This window comes from Drosophila arizonae, chromosome 2 (assembly GCF_054131065.1).
Source record: "Drosophila arizonae isolate 15081-1271.41 chromosome 2, UAZ_ARI_1.0, whole genome shotgun sequence".
In the NCBI taxonomy this organism is placed as follows: domain Eukaryota; kingdom Metazoa; phylum Arthropoda; class Insecta; order Diptera; family Drosophilidae; genus Drosophila; species Drosophila arizonae.
Window position 1 is genome coordinate 27,866,494 of NC_142922.1, and position 26,913 is coordinate 27,893,406.

The 26,913-nt window shown below is 40.3% G+C and overlaps 1 protein-coding gene across 2 annotated transcripts in view; it reads right to left on the bottom strand.

Annotated features, from left to right (window-relative positions):
- Nucleotides 1–2,653: 2,653 nt before the first annotated feature.
- Nlg1 (Neuroligin 1) overlaps nucleotides 2,654–26,913 on the bottom strand; it is a 52,326-nt gene continuing 28,066 nt past the window's right edge. For both annotated transcript variants that reach the window (XM_089462712.1, XM_089462716.1), the window contains exons 9-12: nucleotides 14,843–15,032; nucleotides 8,789–8,940; nucleotides 7,938–8,053; nucleotides 2,654–7,851 (exon numbers count right to left, since the gene is read on the bottom strand). In XM_089462712.1, coding sequence (XP_089318838.1) covers nucleotides 5,729–7,851; nucleotides 7,938–8,053; nucleotides 8,789–8,940; nucleotides 14,843–15,032 — 2,581 coding nt within the window. In that variant the 3' untranslated portion in view covers nucleotides 2,654–5,728. The remainder of the gene's footprint in view (nucleotides 7,852–7,937; nucleotides 8,054–8,788; nucleotides 8,941–14,842; nucleotides 15,033–26,913) is intronic.

Consider the following 26,913-nt stretch of genomic DNA (forward strand, 5'->3'; position numbering starts at 1 on the left):
GAGCAGCCAAGGCGCGGCGCACCAAATTAGCGACTGACAAAGCGAAAGGGTCGCAGGGCCGACATTGGCAAGGACAGTGTTGCATGGTGAGAGGAGGGGGAGGACTGCAACGACCCAAATTGCAAATTGCAACAAACTTGGCTGGAAGTGGGGCGCGATATTGGCGACAGTTGTGCCATCGTCTGGCCCAAGTTTACGCACGCAATAAGTAAATGGAACGTAAAACTGTGGAGCGCTGTAAAGTATGCTACAAAAATGGCTTGATATAAAATGCTCGCTAGTGTGACTGTCAATGCGTCTCATTTAGCATATTAACGCAGCGCTTTGTTGCACACAAACGCACACACGCACACTCACACACGTGGGGTGCTTGCCACGTGCCACCGAACCGCAATATCATGGCGTTAATTGCTACTCGAAGGCAGTTAGACGCGTGCAGTCATGCCGGAGGCAGTCAGGCGGCAGACGAAGCCACGTTGCCACGTTGCCACATGCCGCATTCCACGAAGGCATGTTGCAGGCGGCCGGCGCCTGTTAGCCCACTTCTCTACTTCCAAGTCACGTTTTATAAAGTTTCCTGTGCTACTCGGCGAATTTTTTATTTTCTTGCTCCTTTAGTTTTCATGCAGCAGCGAGATAAATAAATAAATAAGTGCATGAAATGAGAGAAATCCGCAAGTAACAAAAGTCATAAAACAAGGATAAAAAATTGGATATAAACATACTCATATTTATAAAGAAATTATGCTATGCCTGGAGCCAACTTTAAGATGATGATATGATATTTGTTATTTGTCTATTGTAATTATTGCTTAGGGTCAAGCACATATGGAGTTGCTTGTGAAATTCACAATCAATAAAACTCACCAATTCCGCACCTGAGCTTTAATTACCAGTCCATTGGCATTTTGAAAAACGTTTCGTATTCACAGCCATAATAAAACCTACAATGAATGCTGTAATTTTGCAGCCCATTGAATTGCAGCCGCGACAAACAACCGCAAACAAATAAACGATTATGCAGATGGGTGAAAACTAAAATGAGCTGGAAAATCATTCGGCACTGGACAAACAGAGTGAACAGCGTGGCGCGCTAATTATATTTAATTAAATATTTAATTTATTATTTTAGCACAATTCAATTCAACGTGTTTCTTTTGGCATAATTATGCGGCCGCAAACAACATAAAATCAACCGCAAAGTGCAGTTATATGTGAAACAACAGTTTGATTATATCTCAAAGCTATACATTAATTTGCTGTACTGTGGGGTGAAAACATGGTTTAACTGGACACAATATATGTATTATGCCAATACTCAGTTCAGCTTAATGTTAATCAATGCTTTTTATACTCGTTCGCCCAAGTGAAATGAGTATATTGGTTTCTGTCCTTTCACCCGTACGTACAACTATGAATGAAGCAATTTCGAAGCCAGAGAGTAATTAAAAAATAAGCAAATATAAACAAACAACTTAATAATATATATTATATTAATATAAAATTGGAAAAATCTTTTTTTATTGTTGTTTTTTTTTTTTTAATAAATAAATAAAAAAATTAGAGACTAAATAAAAAAAAAAAAAAAACAAAGAAATAAAAGTAAACAAATTAATTAAATATGATTTATTTTTAAACTGAAAATGGAAAAAAATAAAATAAAAATAAAAATAAAAATAAAGAAAACAATTTAACTATTTTCTTTTTATATAACATTTTAAACTTTTTTTTAGCATTTTCATAATTTTTTATTTTTTTTTTTTTTTTTCTTAAGTTGCTCACTTTGGGCTTTAATTGAAATTAACTTATTCAACTTCAATATGTTACAATCATTTATTACCATCTGCATTGTTGAACAAATTGCGACAATAATCAGCTGCAATTGAAAAACGAGATAAAAAATATGTCTTTGTTAAATGTAGAATGTGTATTTATTTTTTAATCAAGCTTAAATTACTTTGCTTCATTTTTTTTATTTTACGTTTGCGTTAATAAATACCACTAAAAATAATTGTATGGCTTTTAAATAATTTACACATGTTTATTTAAAGTGATGTTCTTTGTTGATTTGTCCTATTGAATTATGAAAATTTCCATTAAAAAGTCAAACAATGTTGCAGCACATCATAAGTGAGAGAAAAAAAAAAAAAAAAAAAAAAAAAAAAAAAAAAACAAATAAATGAATAAACCAAAAGCAATTATTGTACAGAAAAACAATTTAATTTGCATATTTGCTTTTGTTAATTTTTTTTTTTTTTTTTTTTTTTTTGCAGTCAAGTCTTAATTTTTGATGTTGTTGTTTGCGAGTGCTTTTTATTTTGTTGCAATTTTTTTAATATTTTTTTTTTTATTTTGTATTTATTTTTATTATTTTTTTTTTTTTAAGTACGGATTTGGGGCCTGTCATGTTGTGGAATGTTTGACCAGTTTATTGTTGAATGCTATTGAATTGAATTGCTGTTGACCCTGTGTTGGCATACATTCATATAGATATGTTATATTAATCTTATAATACTAATTATAAAGTGCATTAATTAGTCCGGATGCATTTAAGCCGCTTTATCATTGTATGCATAAGCAATTATCATTATTTACCTTCCCTGTCTCGTTTAATTAATGCAAATTTATTTCACATAATTTTTACTTAAGTTAATTTTGTTGTTGTTGTTTTTTTTTTTTTTTCGTTCGTTGACAGTTTTGATTTAACGCGATTAAATATTAAACTGCAATAAATATTTGCTTATTATTTATTTATGTGCCGTGTACAAGCCACAAAAAAAAAAAAAAAAAAAAAAAAAAAAGATTTGTCTGCCATAAATCAAAAGCCCTGGCAAAAATATTGTTATTCAACTGAATTTATGCTTGAAGGAAGTTTCATTTCGGACTATGTATGGCTCTCGGCTCATTTCTGCTCTGGATGCTATTTGTTTATGTATTGCAAGGTTATTTCACTCTTTCACGCAATCTGTAAATAATTCTAGAGAGTGTCTTTTAAATCAACTCTCGACCCAACTCTAATTTGCGGTTGTCAGCAATTTTGGAAAATAATTTTTCTATTTTTTTTGTGTGTTTTTTATTTTTCTTCTTTTTTTGGCTGCTAACTTTGAGTTACTTTCTGGTCGTTGGTCAAATGTTGAAGTAGTTTCTGTGATTTTAGCATCAGCTAAAAAGTTTCAAACAATGTGAAAACGCTTAGAGCTTAGATAGAACATTTTAGGTTTCATTTACAATTTAATTAAGGGCGAAACGTAAAAAATTAAAAAATAATAAAGATATTTGATAATTGAAACTGAGAAAAAAAATCTTTAAATTTTTGGGAAAGATGTTGTATATGCAAATGAATATATATCAAAATGGAACAGTAGAGAGGAATTTTAGGGAATAATATTTGAAATTGAAGTAATAGAATTCGCTGCCTCATAGTATATTCATAGGATTAAATAAAAAAAAAAAATAGTAATATGTAGCTCTATTAGAATAGAGTAATAAACAGATGTAAAGTTTCAAATTATTTGAATAAAGACATAAATCATCCTAGCAAATTGCTGTAGTCGACCTAGAGTTTTATGCTGTTGAAATTTGATACAGAGCCGGGGAGGAGACTATCTATTTCATCTGCCTTAAACGGTGTTGGATTCAGCTGCAAAAGTTTTGTTAAGAGGTTTATAGACCTAGCTCGGTTTAATTAACTAAATGCTCCAAATGCTTTATTCAAAACATCATGCAAAAGACTCTGAAATGCACAAATATTCAAACTGTCAGAGAGCCCACATGTGGGAAAAGTTAGAGCGGAAAAAGGAGAAGCCAAACTAAAGAAAAAAAAAAAAAAAAAATGGATGAAATGTGATGCAAATTGAGTGTAGAGAATAGTGTAGAAGAATTTCGGCAATTGCGCCAAATTAACACACAGAGCCGATAGAGAGCAGGAGCCGAGTCAGTCATATGAGATGCCGCAGGATGTTTTGCCGTTGCTTTGTCGCTCTTTGAAGTACAAATAAGTCTCAATGCGGAAGAAACTTTGTAGATACATATAGAGAAATTTTTGTTAGTTTTGCCTAAAAGAACTAGCTGTATATATATATTTACATATATATATATATATATATAGAGTCTATATGAACTAATTGGTTGCCTTTGGGTCTCTGCTAATGAAGTACAAAAGTACTTAACGAAATTAGCGCAAGACAAATATAAACATACTATTTATGCAAAAGCGAAAATATGAGAATGGCTTTTGTACCTGGGCGCCAGCCAAACAATCCAATTGGGCGCAATATTTAATTACAACTTTGGTTCTACGCCCTGTTTATGGCAGGGACTTTAACTTTTCTTCGAGATGAAGAAAGAGCAGAGAGAGAGAGAGAGAGTGAGAGAGAGAGAGAGAGAGAGAGCGAGAGAGAGAGAGAGGGAATTTCTTAACGTTTTTGGGCAAAGTTGTTGCCTGGCAGCAATTTGCATAAAATGCCAAGCGAAAAGCGACAAAGTCGACACAATAACTCAATTCGCAGCGAGAACAAAAGTAAAGCCCAGGATAAGAGCGCTGAACTTCCTTCAGCCAGGATGGAGTTTAGGCAACTGTTTGGCAACTATTTTGCGGTGACAAGTTTGACGGAACTCCCAGCGGCTAAGTATCTCAAAATATTTGAAATATTTGCAACTATTCAAATGTTGACATAGCCAACAGTTTTGCCGTTGCTCCTGCTGCTGCTGCCACTCCTCCTGCTCCTGCTGCTACTCCTGCTGGCAGCAACTACTTATGAAAGGGCTCCTGTTTGCCAATCGTTTGGGCCAATCAAATTTCGCATTGTTCGTGCTCATTACACAGGTAGCGCACAGAGGACAAACTTTCTTCCTTTTCCATTTGCAATTAGCCTACAAAAATAAACTCAACTTCCACTTCTACCATAAAGTCCTTAAATTGTGCCCCAATTTACGTTAGTTGTTGTTTAATTAGTTCGTATACTTATGTCCCTAAATATATGCTATATGAAGTAATCAGTAGCTCCCACATTTTTCCTCTCATAATACTTGTTGGGGGTATTTTTTATATATATATAAATGTAATGTAGTGCTTATTTGTTTTGATTCCTTTGTCTCATTGGTTTCTGATAAGTTGAAGCAATAATTTGTAAAGTTTAATTGAAATATCTGCAACTACTAAGAAACTTATTCTTTAATCAGCGGCAATTAATATTCTTATCAAGTAATTTTTGATTCGCTTAATCTTCTATTCGTATAGTTCGTCTCGCTTAACTAATAAGCAGTTCTACTTGACTTTTCTTCCATTTCTATTTCAATTAACTAATTAAGACTTCTTTTTTTATGTTCATGAAGAGCTGCTGCTTTTCCTATTTTTTCTCTTGCTTTGACCGCAATTTGTTGGCCAAACTCGTCTTGACTCGAATCGAATTTCCATTAGTTATTTCGATATTCGTTCTCTCTAATTTGAATCAAAGCCTTGACGCAACTTGCAGTTAGCAAAACTTTGGCCAACAAAGGCGACCACGAGCTGCCGCAGGTCCTGCCATGCTCGAGCAGCTGCACGGCTCCTCCGACCGTCAAGTCAAAGATAAACTTTTGGCCAGAATGTATTATTAAATTTCGCGCAGACACCAGCAAATGCCGAGCACTCGCAGTCGCAGTCGCAGTTGCAGTCGCCACAAGCCGCGCCGTCAACGGATTTGGCAAGAGCTGCTTAGCGGACCGCAACAGGGCGTCAACTGCAGCTCTATATATGGGTGGCGATGCTGCGGCTCGGCTGCAGTTCCGTGCGCACCGTGCCGGTTGACGAGGAGGACGAGGATGTCGTCGAGTTGCACCAGGAGGCGGTCGAGGCCGATGAGCCACTCGAGATGGTGGAGTCTATGCGTGAATTTGATGCTGTTGTGGCATCCGCTGTCGGCTGGCTGTCAGCCGGCGACAGCTCCTTGCTGGATGCCTGCCGCTGCAGTTGCGGTATGCGACTGAGCATGGCTGGGGCTGGGGTCGGGGCCGGCGCCTTAGGCGCCGAGCTTTGTTCGCACGCAGTGGCAGCTGCCGTTGACACCTGCTGTGTGACAGCTGGCGTCTCTGCTGTCGCCGCTGCTGGCGTCGCTGCTGCCGTCTGCAGCGGGCGCGGTATTAGCGACGTCCTCGAGGCTGACTTCATGGGCTGCGCATAGACATCGCCGTTGGGCGCTGACCAGCTGCTGCCCGGCATGGAGCCGACGCTGGCACTCGCCGCTATGGCATAGACGCACTCGGTGCGCTGTCCCTGGGGCGGTGTTGCCTCGTGCGCCGGGGGCACCGACTCGAACGACTGGAATGAGCCACTCAACGTGCTCAACGGCGCGTCTGGTCCGCCAGGAGTCGGCGGCTTAATCCGCTTAAGCGAGGCCGCCGGCGATTTCGGCACAATGGGGCCCACAATCAGCGTGTTCTGCGTGATGGGCGGCTCGCGCGGCTCCTCCTCGCCGCAGTCCTGGGCCACCATAAGCGGGGATGTGGTTATGTTGCTGCTGTCGCGCCGCCGCCGGCCCAGTGTGCTGCTGATGGTGCGCGGCGGCGGCAGCGGCGCCGTGGCGTAGTTCTGCGGCGGCAGCGAGTTGCGCTTGTAGCTGTGGCTCGCGCGCAAATCCTGCGCCGTGGGCAGCACCTTGGGGTAGTTGCGTTGGCGCAGCAGCTCCAGCTGCTGTGCGGCGCTGAGGGGCTGCAGCACCAGCGCCGCCTCGTCGCGGCTGGTCACATTGATGTCCACATCGTCGGCGTGCACAAAGCTGGTGACCTGCTCGTCGGCGGCCAGGATCATGTCCACGGGATCCGAGTGCGAGTGGCAATGCTGTGGCTGCAGCGCCGCCTCGCAGGGCTCGGTCAGCGCCGAGTGCTGGCGCTGCAGCAGCAGCTCATAGTGCACGCCCTCCTGCCCCTCGTGCATGTGCTGCGGCGTCAGCAGCGCTGCGTCAACCACCTCGATGTCCTGGCAAATGATGATGCGCCCGTCGCACTGCACCGCCGCCGCCGGCGGTGGCGTCGTGTTGAAGCTGCCCGCCTTGCTGGCCAGCGCCTGCTGGTGCTGCGTGGCGGACATCCACTCGCAGACCTTGGTGTGCGTGTCCACCGTGGAGCTGCTCAGCTGCCGCTGCATGGCATAGCCGTTGATGGGCGAGCGCTGGCCCGTCTTGATGGCCTCGTATGTGTTCGACTTGCGCACAATGTCCAGGATGTAGCTCTCGTCGCCGTCGCGCGACTTGCTGCAGCGCTTCAGCTCGTCGTCGTTGGCGCCGTCGTAGCTGAGGATGTTGCCGCCCAGCTTGCGCTGCATCGTGGTGCTGCGCTTGCGGCGCTGCCGCACCAGGAACGTGGTGTATATGACCACATTCAGCACCAGGAAGATGGCAATGAGCGCGATGAGCAGCTGCAGCGTGGTCTCCGATTTGGCAATGGGCTCGCCGGGAGCCACCGGGGAGGGCGATGCCCCGTACTCCCCGTAATCGCTGTTGGGTGTCGCCTCCTCCACGGAAGTGGTGGCCACGCCTTCGCTGCCCTGCTGCTGCTGGTGCTGCTGGTGCTGCTGCTGCAGCCTGTGCACGTGGCCGAATGTGGGCGGGGCATTGTACATGTTTTCCGCAGCTGTTTCGAGCTGCTCGCTGCCCGTCGCCACCGGCTCCTGGAGCAGCAATTTGAGAGTACGCACCGGATCCTCGGCGCCATTGTCACGCGGCCCGTACTTACTCATGTGGCCCGTAATCACCTCGTTTCCGGCCAGCTGCTGCTGCTGTATGGCGGCAATTTGATTCAACTCGTCCGGCAGCTCTTTGTTCCAGAAGTTCATATAGATCTGACGGTACTTGTAGCCCACTGTCGGCGGAATGCCTACGCAAATCAAAAGCGCGAACATGAATGCGATAAGATATCAGAGTACTTGGAGAGGGCATGCAAATTGAGCGAGCTCTACTCACCAATATTGAGATAGGCCTGGGCACGCTTGTTGAACTCTGGCCAATCCAAGTCATAGCGATCCCACTCCAACACATGGGAGTTCAGAAATGTGCCCTTCCAAGGTGCTTTCGGGTTTCTAAGTGCGTAGATTTATGATCATAAGTATATAAATGTAAAATAAATATAAAATAAATTATTTTACTACGAGAGAGTATATAAATTTAGCAGAGTATCTCATATTATTCCCATTTGCCCCTTACTCTCAAATATTCATGTTGGTCTCGCCTTAAGCCGCATTTGCTCTAATATTTCCTGCTTTCTTTTGCCTTTCAATCTCATGCTCCACTGCTAATGACCTCGCAGATATTAGCCAAAAACTGAATATCCAAAGAGTGGAGTGGAGAAAGGAGTAAGGCAAAAATATAATCCGAAATGTCTGCTAACGATCTCTGATTTTGGCTTTGATTGCCATTTGGCTGGAGGGGCGCAGCGCATTGCCACTAATAATATTTGCATGTCCTGCTTATGGCCCGTTTTGGAGTTGTTTTTGCATCGAAATAATCATAAAAACGGCAGTAAAAATTCTATTCATTTCGCTGTCCGAGCGTTGCAGATTGCAAAACGTGCCGCAGCCCAGCTCCCTGCATATCGCATTCGCAATGGCATTCGCAATCGCATCCGTAGTCTCTGTCGCATTTGCATGCAGAGCTGCGACTAGTCGTGTAGCCCGACACCCACAGCCTCCCTCGCTGCTGGCCCACTGGCCGTTCCACTCTTCTCTTTCTGCGGATGCCGCCCCCCGCTGCGTTTCCAATCGCTAACTCTCAGCAAATGCACTCTTCAATTCGCCCTTGGCTCAGACACTACTCACCCGGTCTTCACGAAGTTCGTCCAATATGCCATTACCGCCTCGGAAAGCAGCTTTTCCTGCACGGAATAGTTGTGGCTGGGAAATGGGCCGGCCGGCGCCAGCGGCGCACCAAAAACGAACGCCAGCTCCTCGCCCATTATGCTATGCGGTAGCTGCAATTGAAACAGATGAGCAGGCACATTGAGAAATAAGAAATATTTCAAATACTCTTACTTAGTGTGAGGAAATAAAGGAAAATAATAAAATATTCAGTTTAGGCATTCTATAAATATTAAATTATCTCAGGAGTGAATATTCTCTTAATATTAAATACATCAAATAAAAAAATAAAAAATGAAAATAATAAAATTAAATAAAATATTGTATATACATATATATAATTTATTTTTTTAAATAATACAAGTTAATATTTTAAAAAAGTTTTAAAAAAATTAATAATAAATAATAATTAATAATAATAATAATAAATAAAATAATTTTCTTTTTATAAATATATTGAATTCTACAATAAATTTATAATAAAGAAATAATAAATTTAAAAAAATGTATATTAAAAGTAAAGTTATATGTATGTATATTTGTAATATATATTATAATATGTATTTTAATGAACTATTAAACAAAATCAAATATTTTATTTAACAAATATTTTTCAACTTATAAATGTAAGATATAAAAATAATTAATTTAAAGAAATATTATATATGTGCATGTAATTCTAAAATTCAAATTAGATTTAACTCTAGCACCTACAAAATTAAAATATAAAATTAAAATACTTATATATTTTTAGATTATATATAATTCCAGTTTATTCATCTGATTTCATATTTATTTCCTTTCAAACACTTTTTAAATGGAATTGAATTTAAACTTGGTCTATTCAATTTAAAATAGCTACATTTTCCATTTTTAGCTTTATTCGTTTGTAATCCACCAAATTGTTTTTAGACCATTGTCGACCTGCTGTAGAAAATCAATATACCCTCAGCGAGATTTATGATATGCATTGAAAACGTGGTGAAAATTGTAACAGACATCAGACACCAGATCAGGGGAAAATGCTATTCAGCAGCTTTTGGCCAGTCAGCATCAATCTTCTTGGCTTTGGCTGCATAAATATTTGGCCAGTCTGTCGGACAGTTTGTGGGCAAGCGGAAAGAAGGGAGGAGGGGGAGTAGGGGGGAAGGGGCATCAACTGCAACCGTAAGTAGGTGGGTAATAAAGCCAACTTTTTACTGTTGCCATGAAAAATGTAACAAAGTCACAAAGCATTTCGCTTTGGCGCTCATAAAAATTGGTGTCGTCCATTGTGGCGTTTGCCTGAGCTCCTTTTGGCTCATTTTCATGGTTGTCGCCGGCTTTTGATGGCGTTTATGAATGATAAATGTCATTTTTGATTTTGATTTTCTATTCCATGAAATGTGCAAATATCGAACGAAGACAGAGACAGTCAGCCCGCATGGAACAGAGGCAAGTTCTGTTGCCCTTTTGTGAGGTTCAGTCAACTTTTTATCTGAGACAAGCCGAATTGTATAGACCATAAATACTTGTTTATGGCCCGAGTTGTTGCCAAACAACCAGCACATGTTTATTTGAAAGCCATTGAAGCAAAATAATAGAAAGTTCAACAGACAACAATTGGATTAAACAGGATATTGCTGGGCTGCTATTGACACAGTTTTAGAATTTAAAGTAAGCCAAATTTACACAATTTCCCTTATGGTTGTCAAAATACACTGTCATAAATGATTATTGAATAAAACAAGCGATGCAAAGAGCTATTTTTAGTGACCTTTTAATTGAGTTCAGCACAAATATTTTCAATATGAATATTAAAAACCATAAACTGTTATTAAATTATTTTCGTCTGACTTCCTACACGAATCTCGCCATTGAAATTGAATATGAACGTACAAATAAAACCCGGAAACTCAATTTAAAATACATGCGTTAATTTTGTTGTAATTTATGCTTTTGTTTGTTTTGCGCCATCGAGCATCTGTCCACCTCGCTCTATCTCTCTCTTTCTCGCTCCCGTTCGCTCGTTCGCTTTGACTTCCGCTTTAGCCCAAAGCCAGCGGAAGCAACAATTCGCCTAAGCGTCAACCTCGGGAATTGGCAAAAGTGTTTGCCAAATTGGCCCTAATGTAAGCGACAGCAGGCGTGGCATGAACTTCGACCCCCCGTGGCCAGAGGAGGGCAGGCCGTAATTTGTAACTCATCTTAATGGGCTTTTATAAGCTTCAGCTGACACGCCCACGCCGAGCTGGGGGCGTCTTTAATTTGTAATTTTCTATTTCGTAATTAGAAATTTTCGAGCAGTTGCTTAAGTTGCGCAGGAGTCATCTTTTTTTCGGGACTGGAACCCAAAAGTATTCCCACACATTTCGCGTCACGTTGCAAAAGTTTTTTATTATTTACCCAAGTCTTGAGACGTATTTCTTTTATGAATGCGGTCAACGGCAGCAAAAAAAGGACGAAAAGGAGGGAAGACAAAAAATTGTGAATGAAGAAAAGTTTTTGGCCCGCGCGACGCAAATAAAAATTTTAGTTTCGTTTTTATTATATTTATTTTTATGAATTCTGTTTCCTTCCTTTCACAATTTATTTCGCATTCTTATCAAAAAGGCAGCTCGAAACTTTTACCGGGCAGAGGAAGGGCGACAAAAGGGCTCAAAGCAGACATAGTTGGAATGCTCGGTATGTTGCTGTGGGTGCGTATCAAATATGCAGACTTTATTATGCTAAAGCATATTAAATATGTATTATTATTAATAGAAATATTTTAGAATATTTGAATGTTTTGGAAACCAAATTGAACTCTATTAGCTGCTGCCTAAAATATCTATTCATATGAAAAATACTTTGATATAAAAGTTTATGTATGTAAGTAATTCCCTCTTAAATGCTAAAAATAGATATAAATATGTATACTGAATGAAATGCAATTGAATTTGGCTGCGTTTAAGAAGATCTTTTACACACATCATTCTAGCCAGTTAAACAACTGCCTTGAGCCGCATTCAGACAGAACTGAGTGTCTCTTCTGGGGTCCTTGGACGGCAGCTTCTCAGCTGCAAACATGCAAGACATGTGCCAAAAAGTTTTACAATATGCCCGCAGCTTAACTCAGAGATAGGCGAGAGCTTTGCGGAGAGGAGCGGAGCCAGTCACTCAGTCAGTCAGCCAGTCAGTCAGTTTGTCGGTTTCAAGTGGAGTGGAGTGAAGTGGGCGTGGTCGCCAGCTGGTATGCTTAAGTAGCCTAGCATAGAAATAACTATGGACAAAGGCGTGAGTGTGGCCTCGATATACCCTGTGCAGCCCTTTGAGCAATTGGGCAGAAGTTGACAAAATTTAGTTTTCAATATGTTGAAAAATATTCAAGACAAATTTAAATCCATTTTCTTTCATAAGATAAGCTTGCATGGAAAATCCGCTCGAATTACCTGTCCTAGCTTTAAGCGACTCGGTTTTCAACATTTCTGATTAGAGGGTATCCGAGTACTTGGTCACAAGTGCAGCGGCAGCAGCGCAGTTTATGCAGAAATGTGCGCGTTTCAGTTGAGTTTTTGGCTCTGGCCTCTGACAGGCAACAAAGCAAATGGCCAAATAAATAAAAATAAAATGCCGGAGAAAAATGTTGCGGCATTGTTAAAGCTCGCCTAACACAAACTGTGTACATGTGTGTGTGTGCGTGGCTGTGTGGGTGGGCCTGGGTTTGTTTATTTGTCTGGCACATGGGCCCCAGGACTTGGGCTGTCGCTGCGATAATTTGTAGGCAAACGGCAGCCAGCCAGCTCGTAACCAAGAATCCAGCTCATGCTCGTCGTGGCAGCGTTTTGGCTTCGGCTTTGGCATGAATTATTTAAGTGAATTTCATTTCATTTCATAATTTATTTGCAACTAATGCGCTTTGGCGCTTTACGCTGATCGTCGTCGCATTTTTTCTCATCTCGAGCGCATAAATATAAATGTCGCTTAAGCTATGGCACATGCTCTCATCTATTATTAAGCCACTTTTAGCAAACAACTACAATTTAATGGGAAATAGAGGGAAATAGAGAGAGAGAGAGAGAGAGAGAAAACAGAAAATAAACAAAAGTTTCTACACAAAGTGTAAGCACTGCAGCTCGTTTGCTCATTATTTATTGGTAATATATATTTTTACTCTCTCCTTATGCTCTCCGTATAGAGTATATCCTGATGCTTTAATTGCCGGCCATTAAAAAGTTGTTGCACTTTCCACTCAGCCACAAATTGTTGTCGCATTTGAAAGAGCCAGTCGAGTGCATCGAGAGCCCCTTCGACGTCTATTTTCATTTAGTTGGGTCTTAGTTGACTTGGTCATGGTTTATGTCCAACTCTCGCACCCTCCGCCCTTGGCCAGCTCGGGTCGTAAAAATACGCTTAACGCCAGAGCCAAAGCTAAACTTTCCCAAAAATATAATGCGAAATAATAACTTCTCGCTTTTTTCCCTTATTTGTTTTATTTGTATTTGTATTTTTTTCGTTGCTTTGGCTCCTTTTATTTAGATTTTTATATGTTTTCTCCCCATTCATTATTTCTGTTTTAGTGCTCCTTATTTGGGGATTTGCTGGATGTTGTTGTTGTTCCTGTCTCATTCTGTCTCATTTGGCTGTTTGTCAGGCTCTGCTGTCGGATGTATTCTGACGGGTATTTAAAGTCTTATGAATACATCAGGAATTATTTTGTATACTGTCAAATGGTTTACGTTCGCTATAAGACCTTTTTTACTTGTTAGATGATTTATTTCGATGTTATTCAATTCAATTTTAAATATTTGTATACGAATTTAAAAATGTGTACTACTTTAAATGGAAGGGAAAAAAAAATAGTAATATATACAAATATATTTCTTATTCAAATAAATATTTTCATAAATGAACATCAATAATATTACAAATAATAATAATATATAGTATTTCAAGCAATCTTAACTTATCAAAATTCACTTCAATTGCAAAACAAACATTCAATATTATTATTATTCTTTTTTTCCTTAGCTTAAATATTTAAATGTATTCTTTGTCTCCTATGCCCTGTCTGCTAGGTTCTTCATTTAATCCTATATATTATTGGCTATTTGACAATTTGAAATTGCTTTCTTGGCAATATATCAGCTTCAATCTATACCGAATTCGAAATGCTTATTCAATTTTCATTAATGCGAATCAAAGTGGTTCAAGCGGCAGTCAGGCTATCAAATTTGTTGTATTATCCCCAAGCAAATGGCTGTGCTCGCATCCTAATTACAAATCGATAGACACATTTAATCATAACAAACTGAATGTTTAGAGTAGCGATAGCTGGAGCAACACAGGCTATCTTCCAATGGCAATCACTAGCAAATCCATAAGCATGGCAAAGCCATAAAAACAGCAGCCGAGAGCAGCGGCGTACGGACTGACGCACGGGACAGACGCTCTCGGCAGAGACACAAATAACCAGACAAGTTGGTTGAGGCAAACGGGCAACCAGCCAGTCAGCCAGCCATTCAACCACTCAACCACTCAACCAGTGAGCCGCCCGCAGGCCACAAAGCCAAAAACAAAAGCCGTAACGTATTCCCCTCGCCCACACTGAGGTGGTTCGTTGTCTACTTAGCGACTTGGCCTCAACTTAAAGTTGTTTTTGTTGCGCGTGTTGCTGTTGCTGTTCTTGTTGTTGTCTTGCAGGAGTGGAAGGCAGTTCATTGCCTTTATTACGATCGTTACGCGCCGTGGCCCGTACAGCTGCAAAGTTGTGAATTGTTTTGCTGAAAAGCTAAAATGGCAGCCAATGATAGAAAGACCCAGCAGAGAGCAGCTAACCAAAGAGTCGCCATGGGAAGCGAGTTCTTATGCCGTTTATGTTTTTTGAGAATTGACCACAACAGTTAAATGAAATGCGCCGTTTAATTAGAATACCAGCTTGACGGCGCACACAATATCGAAAATCCATTTGCCCACACAAATGCCATCTACATACATACTTACATACATGCATACATATATACACAAATATAGTAATTCAAATGCTCTCTTACTTACATTTGCATAGGGACCCGTTGCGCTGTTGTGTCCGAATACGTACATATAATTGCGCCGATTCACATCCGCATGGAACATGCCCGTCTGCAGCAGCGGGCCCACGACCCGGGCATCGGAGAGTATGTCCAGCACGACGTCGCGATGCTCCAAATTAGTGGCTTTTATCGGATTGTTGTACATGTCCTGGTATCTGTGTGTGGGCAGAGAGTGAATAAAAAAACAAAACACTACAATCACCACATGGCGTATACGTAATGCGCATTGTTAACAATTTTCGAATAGCTGACGCCGTTGTCGGTTGCACACTTCAGCGCTTAATTATGCGGTTCGCATTGTCCGAAAGTTCTCTGAGCGCACAAAATACGCAAAATACGCAATTCGTGGGCACAAAAGGCGTTAGAAAGCAGCAAACGCACTCAATGTGAAAAGTTCTTTAGTGTGGAGTATTTTTTAATAAAAAAAAAAAAAATAAAAATAAAATCAATGTACTTAATTTTAAATATACTCAATATATATTTTTCAGTAAATACTAAGAACTCCACTCCTTACCACATTTTCTTTTATTCCTTCACTCTATCAAACTCTGCTCGACTATTCAACTTATAGAGCTCTTGAAAGTAGATTAAATCTTTTTTCATTTCTAAATTCCTTACAAATTTCCACTTCACTTTAATAAAAAACATTCCTAATCCAATTTCTTATAGTGTCAGAACTTCATTTGCTTTGATTATTTGACGTATGCGCCAAAGGACTCAAATATGGTTTATGCCTCGATCTCAGCAGCCTTTGCAGCGCAGCGTGAAATTATTATGGCCCCAGCAGGACACCCACACACACACACACTTATATATATATGCACAAATATAGCAACAACAACGTACAGTCAGGGCTGTGCTCAATGGGTTCTCGGCACATGTCAAGCACAACACTTGGCCTTTTGCTAGCAGCTGCTACAGCCAGGTGAAAGCCGAGGGGAAACGGGGCGTTGCTGTATAAGAGCACATACACACACACACATATACATAGAAAAAATACTTGTCAGGCGCGTATTTCAACATCTTCTTCTGCTGCTACTGCTGCTTCTTCTTGTTAGCCTAATGTACAAATAAATAGAGCCATATTTTCTACATTTTCGCTCAGGTTTGCTTTTTGCCTTTTGGCCCGAGCGCCATGTTATGCATTTTATTGTCGGCTACTTAAGTTATGCGCTTTGACCTCGATACAGACAACAGCCAAGAGGCAAGTCTCTGCACCTTCAAGCCCGTCCACCCCGCCTCCTGCAGAGCCAGCCTGGGGCGGTGAGGCCCGGGCAGGGGGAGCACTCATCATGAATGTATGGCCCAAGGTACGAGTCGCTCGGTGGTCTTCTTTTCCACTTATTTTTACCCGTTAGCTACTGCTGCTGCTGCTGGTTTTCTTGCAGAGCTGCAAGTGCTCTGGCAGAAGGAAGCGAACAGCACTTGCTGTCTCCGGAGACACATGTTCGTACATAGCTGCTTGTTGTTATTGCTGCGTGTGTCATGTGGCTATGGTACGCGATATATTTATTTGCGGTCTCTATTATGTAATCCCACACACTTGAGCAAACGCTTAGAGCGAGCGCTCCAATTGTTGTTGCCAGCAGGACGCGAACGTCTATCCCGATGTGTGTGTGCAATAAATAAAGTGAAAATGTCAAGTCTATGTTTACTTAAAATGAGCTCAAGCAGCGCACTGGGCAAACTCTCTGCAATATTTCTTTAAATTATTCAACGAACAACAGCAGCAGCAGCAGAAGCAGAAGCAGCAGGAGCAGGAGCAGGAGCAGGGAACATGGCAATCAGCAGCTGCAAAGCGGAAGGAGGAACAGCTACAAATAGCTTAGAGAAATGGAACAGAATTTGATATGTCTATGGATTTGCTATTCCTTCGAATTACATTTAATTTACATTACCCGCTTTTCATTGCAGAAATAGTCTGAAATTCACGCTTAGTTGCTCATTAAAAACTTTTTCTCCTAAGCTGTAATGAAATCCAACTAATTTTCGACCGTAAATGCATCAGCAAAAAGAGATAAACGAAAATATTATGCGAAACCGGAAAAACTTTTTTTTTGTTTTTGCAGCGTGAATCCCAACCGAAAAACATATATGAGCATTTCTGGTGGCTTACAAAAGCAGCTGAAACTGTGCGAGAAGTTGAACCACCGCACGACAGTTGAATTTAATAGAAATAACCGCATACTATGTGCGTGTGTGTGTGCAACCATGTTACGTATACGCACCGCAAACAGTGCTGCAAAGGCAGAGGCCAAAGCAAACGTAACGCAACACCACGTAAAGCGGTGCATCGCAACGTAACGAAACGCAAAGTAAACTCTCCACTCAAAAAACTAACCGCAAAACACTTAAAAATCAAAACCCAAAACACAGAACACAAAACTTTAAGCGCCTCCGGCCGACAAGCAACAGAAATATGCACAGCAAACACTCAGAAAAGTATGCAACGAATGGAAGGATGCTTATGCGAAGGGCAGGCGGGAACTGGAAGCTGCCACAACAAAAGCGAACAATGTCGTTTTGTTATTGTGCCACGTCCACAGCGAGAGGCGAGACGTCGCTTGCACAGGAGACAGACACCTCGACTGCTAGCAGGCACTGTACTGTCGCTGGCTCTGACTCTGGCCATTCACACGGCAGGTCGGGTATATAAACTGTGGATTGCGCAGTAAACCACGAAATTGCTGATTAATGTATTAGTCACCTTAATGACCACTCCCCTTCTCTTTGTTGCCTTATTTCTTGTGCCGCCGTTGACCGACGGTTAATTAAAAGAAGAGGGGAAGGTAAATGAATATGAAAATGTGTGCAAGAGAGTCGTAGATGTGCCTGGTCATTTGGCTAAACACTTCTAAGGTTAAGGCTCTTTGATGTGCGATTGAGATGTGTTGCGGTTCGTCTAGACAATATTGTATACAGATGAAATTATTTGCACGAGAAAGTGGATCAATCAAATAAGAAGATGACATGGCATACGGACCAGACAAAGTAGCTCATTTTCAATCAGATGACATAAAACATAAAAGGCAAGGAAATGAACTTCCATGAATTGATCTTCGAATTGCTTCAGCACTAAACATTATTTTCAAATTTGATCCTTTTTCCTTTTTCAGTTATGTTTGATGTATGTTTGAGATTATCTAAATAATATACATATGTTATTAAGCTATGCAAGTAAAATATTAAGAGAGTGTCTTCTCTTCAAGTATATTGCATATTCCACATATTTCTCTTTTAATAAGATGATAATCATTAACATATCGCTAGAGTTGTTTTCCGAACTACTTTCTCATTCATCGTATGTTCAAGAACTATTTTCGAATGATATTTTACAAAGATCTTCATAAAATACTTTAAAACCTAAAGACAAATCATCTCATCAAATTTTTTTCGTGTATTGCTCCATTAATCATTGTCCAGAAAAAAAACTGTATTGAGTATTAAAATAAAGAAACTCTCCAGGCCAACCCATTCAACTAAACCCATATCCAGTCTATTTAACTTTTCAGCATAACAGAATGAGTCATTAAAACATGTAAATGTTTTTTCAAATAATTTCATGAAATGATAAAAACATTCAAATGAACCTCTAGATACCGTATCTATCCTACAAAACATGCCTAACAATATTAAGTATATATAAATAATGTATATATTTAAGGTCATTTTACCTCTTCATACGTTTTCTTCATACAAATAAAAGTTTATTATCATATACATATATAGTATATATGCATATATTTAATTATGCTGTTGCACAGTGTAATGGGACGTCTGTTTCCCGTTTCCCGTTCAGCCAGATCTCATACCCGGGGCCACTTTTACTGGCTGAGCAGAAGCAATGCTCACATTTAATTTCCGAACAGCGTGTGTGACACTTTAAATATTTCCGCACTCGAGAAGACATTTCGAGTGCTCGTAGGTGTGCATTTCGTGTGTTTGCGCGTGTGTGTGTGTGTGTATCTGTTGGAGTTCATGAGTGTGTGCGACAGTCAACTTTTGGTCGACTGCAGCCATTTGTAGTGCCCTACATTTTGATAGTCATTGGCAGAGTCGTAATGAATTTGCTGAACGGTTTTTGCTAATGAAGTTCTGCAAATAAAATGCAATTCCATTTTAAATTGCATTAAATGAGAATGTGCAGGAGGATGCCCTGAGAACATGTTTCGTTGTGGCAGACGAAGGTGTTCAGACTGGCGCCGCATTACAAGTGCAATGATCCCACATGGGTGAAAGTTGTTTCGGTAAAGCTTGAACATTTAATTGTTGTAAGAGCTTAAAGCGAGCATGGATTCGTTAAAGAGTTGAAGTTAAGCTAAACTGTTTTGTTGGGGTCTATGAAATATATACAAAATTTTTCTGCAAATTTCTTAATTAATAAATGCATATATATACTTGATGCATTAGTCCAAGCACTTTTTAGATTGCTTAAGCCATGATGTCTACTTTTTATTTACTGAAAAAGTTTAAATATAATATGAAGCCTGATTAAAGATATCCTGTGATACCCTAAATTATACGTTTGCCCTGCACTCATCTGCCTAAGAAATAAAAATTAGAAATTGCTTTCTTGAACATTTGCTTTGAATATCATTTTCAAATAATAGAATTTATTCCCTAGCTGAACCTGCTTGAATAATATTCATTTGTCTGAAATCAGCTTAGCATATGCTCAAGCAAACACATTATATCTTTGACTTAACTTATGCTCGATTAGCCAACAACTAGGCTGCTCTAGTCGGCTCCAGGCGCAATTTCCAATTCGAATTTCATAATCCCAAAACAAGCTCAGCCACAAATATGCAGCCTATATTAGCATACATAAACAAACTGGAATCAGAGCCTTTGCTAGCCCCAAAATCAAATCCATTTAATCGTCCTAAGGCCACACACACGCACACACACACACACACACTGATAGCAACTGATATGGCAGCAGTTCAAACATTTGCTTAAATAACTAGCTAACCCAAGAGCGAGCTGTATCTCTGGAAGGGCGTTAATGCTTGTGTCTGGCTAGGGTTAAAATGGGATGGCAGCTGCTGCCAGTGCTGCCTCTGCTCCTGTTGCTCCTTCCGCTGCTGCTGCTGCTTCTTCGGGGTTCGTAGACCCCACTTAACACGGCTGCCATTTCCGGAACCGCTGGCCCCATTAGGCCGGGCCGCGCTCTGCCTGGCAGCACTCGAAGGCACAGTTTCAGCTAAATAGTGAACACAAGCCGGTGGAATTGCTCGCAGATGAATGCGAAACGAAAAGAGCTGCCACAAGGCATAGAGCAGCGCCCTTGCAAATGTGTGTTGCTTTCTTGACACACTACACATAATACTCATACGACCCTTAATGGCATACAATCAAATAAATTATGTTTTTTAATTGTTTTCACTGGGCTCTCGAATGCGCCAGCAATTGTGTAAGGTGCTGCCATTTGTTATAAGCACACTGCATTATTTATAGTAACGGTTATTTCGTTTTAGAGCTTAAACAAATATATATTATATTGCTCATACGCCAGCGTGCACTGCGAGCGTTCACCGAAAATGCCCCACCGTAGTTTGCGGTCGCTTTGTGTACCACATTTGTTTCTGTTGCTTAATGTGGCTACTGTTGTATGTGTGTGTGCGTGTGTGTGTGTACATAGGCCACAAAATATGGACAAACGATTATGAATAACTCTTGTTCTGCTGGCCGCAATGGGCTTGAGGTTGAGCTGGTGCACTGTCTGTCTGTGTCGGGTGGCCGTCGGCGTCTGGTCTGGCATGTGGAAGATTGCCTGCACATTTACGACGCCTCGAATACCAAAAGCAGCTTTTTTATTATATTTCAGCACTTACACTACGCAACAAGCTTGAGATTGTGCTAATAATTAAACAAGGGAAAGCGATCAGAGAAACATTCAAAAAAATTTTGAAAGTAAAAATAATATAGAAGAAAAGTCATCAAACAAATTTTTGTAAATGCAATTAAATAGAATATTATAATAGATTTAGCTAAAATAAAATAATAGCTTATTTTGAAATTTGTAAAATTTTAATTAAAAATGTAATTAATACAACATAATTGGAAGATTTTAAAACTGCAAGCTAAAAATTTAATATATTTAATTTAACGGAATATAGTTTTTTATGTCTCTTGGTCTATAAATGAAATGCTGTAAAATTAATTAAACGGCTTGGAGACAAACTTATTTGATTCTAAACACAATTCTCTCCTAAAATTACCTCCATAATAAAAATAGTTGAGCTTAAATTTTATTTTTGCAATTCCGCTTGAGCCAACTAGGTTAGTAATCAAGTTTATACAGCCCATAATTGTGGATTTACACACATATTGTAATTTGCATGTGGCTTTAGTATCAAACTCTACATGTCTATAACATTTATTCGTGCTCTACCCGGCTCTGCGGTGTAATATATTTAATACGCAGTTAAACTACAGGCAATTTCCCCCTGGAATGTACATACCTACATATGTATGTATATATGTATGTATGTTATCCCGCCGACAGAAGGCCGCGCATTGCGTTCGCACTTCATGAATAAAATTTCGACATTAAAATTGTTGCCATTCACAGATTTATAGAGCCAACAAACATTAATATAATACTCGCCAACGCCTTCATACTTGCATCCTGCACTTTTATGCCACCAACAGTAAAAATAATAAGAATAAAGAACGCAGAGAAAAAATAAAAATAAAATAGAACAGCCAAACGAAAAGTTGGGCGCATATGCATAACACGAGTGAGTGCGGCTCGGGCTGGGGCTCGGCATTGGTTTAGGGTCCGCTGCAGATTGAGTTTGAGCGCGTACACACAAGAGGCGTGTGGCAAAAAGCACGCATGTAATTTATGATGTTTCAGCGAGCAAACAACACGTTCCCCAGCAACAGCAGCAGCAGCAACAGCAGCAGAAGCAGAGCAGCCGAAAAACTTTATGAAACGCACAACATACTCTCTATATGTGCATGTATGTGGTATGCTGGAGAGCGCATCAGCAACGGCGAATGGCACATATGCGCATGGGATCGCATGTTCAAGCATTCTTATGGACAGAATGTTAGAAAACTTTTAGACAACTCCATATTACAATAATTTAGCAGGAATATTTGAATGGCAAACCATTCCAAGATGCTGAAGCCTATGAAAACTGCAAGCAGTCTATTATGCCGCAAAATCATTCGGTTGAATAATTTATTAAACAAGCGCATGCTCTGAAAAGTTGGGCTAACTCGACAGCAAATTCAGAAATTTTTGCTTAATAATTCAATTCGTCATCTTTTATCTCAACATACACAAGTTAATTATTTATCTTCTCATACAAATTGTTTTTTCTTATCCGTCAATGTTTTGTCAATAAAAGCAAATCACATAAAAAAAATAAAAATAAAATGAAATAATAAATTAATAATAATGATAATTTAATACCAAGTAAATTTCTATATTCCCTCTTACAAGCTTTTACCTGTAATAATATATTAACATTCATAAATATATGAAATCAAATATTTATCCACTTTTATATATGCTTAAACATTATACTTTGCATATGCTAAATATGTACTAACAAGTTGCTTTCACTTTGCCAAGGACTATCTTCAAACTACTTAAGCAAACCTCGAGAAATATATAACATCGAAAAGCTGAGAGCTAACATAAGAGCAAGAGAATTAGTTGGACCGCAAGTTGAGGGGGCTGAGCACTAAGAGCATGGCCGTCAGTTGTTTGGCCAACAATGTGCATATTTAGCCGACGCATTAAAGCCAACAACGTACTAAAAGGCAACAGGGCAGACGGAGCGGCGGCGCTTAAAAGTTGACGGCCCTTTAGTATTGGGCATCCTTTTATCCGATATGCTGCAGGCCAGACGCTGTGCACATAATGTATGCAACTTCCGCTACCAGCCCGAGGACTATAAATTAAGCAGCATACTGTGCTTCAGCTCGTCCGCTGTCATCATAATCCCACGACTCTCGCACAACAGCTACGCAGACAGCAGACAACAGAGAACACACAACAGCTGCCAGTGGGTTGCTCTCTGCATATTTTTATACCCTGAACCCATTGAAAATGGGAAATCAGGGTATAATGGTTTTGTTGAAATGTATGTAACAGGCAGAAGGAGGCGTGGCAGACCCCACAAAGTATATATATTCTTGATCAGGGTGACGAGCTGAGTTGATTTGGCCCTGTCCGTCTGTCTGTCTGTCCGTCTGTCCGTCTGTCCGTCTGTCCGTCTGTCCGTCTGTCCGTCTGTCCGTATGTTTGAACGCGTCGATTTCCGAAGATATAAGAGCTAGAGACTTCAAATTTTTTGTAAAATGTTCGTAATTACAGCGCGGATATCGAGTTTATCATTAAAATTCGATAACTCATCCCGATCTTTTTTTATCGATGAAAAACCTTATCGAAAACCAGTTATAAAATTATATCTACTACACCTTTATTGCTAGAGTCTCCAAATTTTGAATGTATGCTTATATGCAATTTATACAATTTCGGTTTTTGTTAAAATTTACCCCCCACCTCTAAATTCACCCCCTCACCCTCACTTTTGTAAAACGCGTATTTCAAATACTAGAGACTTGTGCTTTGGCAATTACATGCATATCCATGTTATAATTAACTTAAAGTTTCATGAAGATCGTACGTCCACAAAAAAAGTTATTAAACAATTAAGTTCTCATAGTAAGCGCACACTGCAGCCCATGCGTGTTTATGCGTGGGTGCTTGTGTGTGTATGTGTTTGTGTATGTGTGTGTGTTTCTTGTGTAAGCTGAAAGACGCGAAAAATTATTGAAATAGCTAGCACTCCAAGGGTTCAGGGGATCTCGTAGTCGAGCAGTCTCGACTAGAGCTTTCTTACTTGTTTATAAATAATAATAATATTAAAATAAATAAGTCTGTTGGCTAGCAACGCCTGCGGCATTTGTCGCCATCGACCCTCTGACCGGGCGACCGGGCGACCCGACGACCCTTCAATCCCTGCCTGGACCGCAGCTGCCCCAAAGAGCCTTCGCCTTATCTACGTGTCTGGCGGCGCGTGTTTGGCAACACTGGTAATTAAAGAGCTCGGCGTTGCCGTTGCGGTTTATAAATTGGCAAAATTAAAATGACAATAGAGCTGTCAGCGACACTTTGAGCCGGGTCTCTGGCTCCATTCGCCGCTGGCGGTTATTAAGGCCCTTGGCCTGGCGTTTGGATTTAAGATAAGGCTCGAATTTTGTTTACATTTTCCACGATATAAGCAACAGTTCTTGGTTAATAATGGAAAAACATTTGCTGGAAAATACACTTATAAAACATACAATAAATTATTGGTAGATTTAAGGCTAGAGCATTTACAACAGCATAGTAATAAAATATTTTAATTCAATTTTATTAATAATTAAAATTTTTTTTTTTTGTATTTATATTATTTTTATGTAAATATTAATTCGTATATTAATTTTTTTTTTCCTTTTTTTTAATATTTGTTTAATTTAAATTATTTTTATTTATTTATTTTTATTTAAATTATTTTTATTTACTCCCCTCTTAAAAAGTGAAAGATTTTATGAAGTTTAAGCTCTAGATTTGACAAATAAATGTATCCTAGCAAAAGTCGTATGCATTTACCCTAAAATTTTAAAACTAAAACTTTCTTTTAGTCGAAGCATAAGAAAGTTATTTGTGGCACATGCTAAAACTTAATTCAGTTGCCCCAAAAAACTTTCACAGAATTACCTCGAGTTTAAAAAGAAATCTATTATTATTTCCTTCAAGAGCTGCTCCTAGGGAGACGCAAATTGAAATTGTTTGCCTCTCCGGATCAGGCTGCTTCAATATACTATATACATATTTAATAAATGTTGACTGCCAAGTGGGCTACTTTTGCCACTTTGGCCTCAAGTCCGCTGCAACTTTTTGCATAATTTCTAATAATTCGACTCTGAGGCGGCTCTCGAGCTGGGGCTGGACCTGGGGGCTGGCAGACTTGGGGGGCTAGTGCATTTCTTTTGTGCTCACCTTGGCTCAGTTTTATTTCGTTTGAGCAGCTGCTTGGCCCGAAGAGGGCCACGGCATCCTTTGAGCATCCTTCACGCAGCGCATTTTATGCCTTTTTATCAGCGAGGATGTCGCAAGTTTTACGCAGCGGCAAAATTGTAGCTTTTAGGCTTTGCGCCACTTTCAACACTTTGCTTTATGGCATTTTTGGCCCTCTGCTGCTACTGCTGTTGTCGGGTGTCTGGGAGGCGGCGGCCTGTTTGACCCTTTTAGCCGAGCTTTGGACATGTTTTCGTGCTGCATTTAATGGCTGGCCAGATACAGTTACACCAGATACCGGGCCCTGGTGCGTTCGAGCCATGTTCGGTGTTGTGCAACACTGCAGCAGGTGGCTAATATAAGCTGCTCTACAAGTCGAGCTACATCACAAAGTGAGCAACAACAACAACAACAACAACAACAACAACAACAACAGCTACAACAATCGTGGGCAGGGTGCATGCTAATGAGTTTGAAAGCAATTGCCTTAAATTGTTTCGGGCCTCAAATTGGGCTGCTGTTGCTGGTCGATTCAGGTGAGCGGGGTCGTGTGGGTGCCTCTACTAGATTTATCTCTGTCTCTCTCTCTCCCTCACTCTCTGTGCAAGTGGCCTAATTGCAGGCGTGTTTGATTTACACTAGCCATGAAATCGTCCATTTCGGCATTACAGGGAATTTTGTGTGCTTCTTCTTCTTCTGTTAGTGCTGTTGTTGTTGCTGTTGCCGGTGCTTCAGCTAGTTATGTCCGGGTCTCAAACGTAAATCCGACACACATTCAGTCTGCCAGCCCAGATTAATAGCCCATTCAGTGCGAGGGGGGAGCAAAGAGGCGAGGCAATAGCTAAGCGGCATTTATTTAGTGGCTCGCATCCGGTCTCCTTTCGGCTGCCCAATGAATTAAAGCCTGTCTCGAGTAGCCATAAGACGTTGCTACACTCACACGTGAGTGTCTGTGTGTGTGTCTGTGTCCCGGTGTGTGAGAAATATGTGAGCAGCTTTAGCTAAGTGAAATTTTCATCAAGCTACTTAAGCAGTCGATGCTTTTTCAATCGCATCAAATTGATTCCTCCTCGAGCTGTCACACCAGCAGCTTAATTATATTTTAGCCCGCTCAATTAAATTCCTTTATTATTCTTTAATCCCAACTAACATTTAGCTTCTATCGGATAAGTGCTTGAGTTGCTTATGCTCTTTAATTTTTATACATTCCTTAAAGGAATGATTGCCTCGAAGGTAAATCAATAAGAGCAAAAAGCTTTCTCACTTTCTCGACCCTTTTCTCTGCTTAGCTCTTACCTCTACCGTCTTTCCGCTGAGTGTCTTAAGAGCTCTCTCAGCTGCACTTAGAGTCAGACCGCAAACAATAACTCAATTGATGCATCGAATGACAATTTCAAGCATTTTTATCAAATAGATACCAGCCACCTCCACATCTGCCACGCCCACTGTGCACACAGAATGATGCATTTGAGATGTGTCATGTAACAGAGACAAGAATGAGAGTTTTTCAGGCTACGGGGTATTTTGGAGATATTGTTAAAAACAACCGAAGCCCCAGGCTTGAAAGGATGCGGGCAACTCGATTTGCTGATGCTCTGCTGCATACACTGTCCAGCTAGCGAGCTGTCTAAATTGTCCAACTGTCCAGCTGTCCGTCTGTTCAGCTGTCGGTGCGTCATGTTGAGCTACAAAGCAAAAAGTGCCGAGGCATTGCCCGCTGCTGCTGCTGCTGTTGCAGCTGCTGTTTCGACTGCCATTTAATTCAATGACGGACAACAAAGCATTGCCACTGGGATGCGCAGCAGCAGCTGTACAGCTATGTCGGTGTATGTGTGTGTGTGTGACTGAGTGTGTGTGCAGGCAGTGGCATACAAAACAATTTCCCTGGAGAGTTTCCATGTTCAGTTATTCGCATGTGAAAAAGCGCATCTGTTGTTGATTGTGTGAACTTCCTTTCAATCGTTTGTTTGTCGTTGTTTCTTCTTGTTTGTTGTTGCTGTTTTTTTGCTACT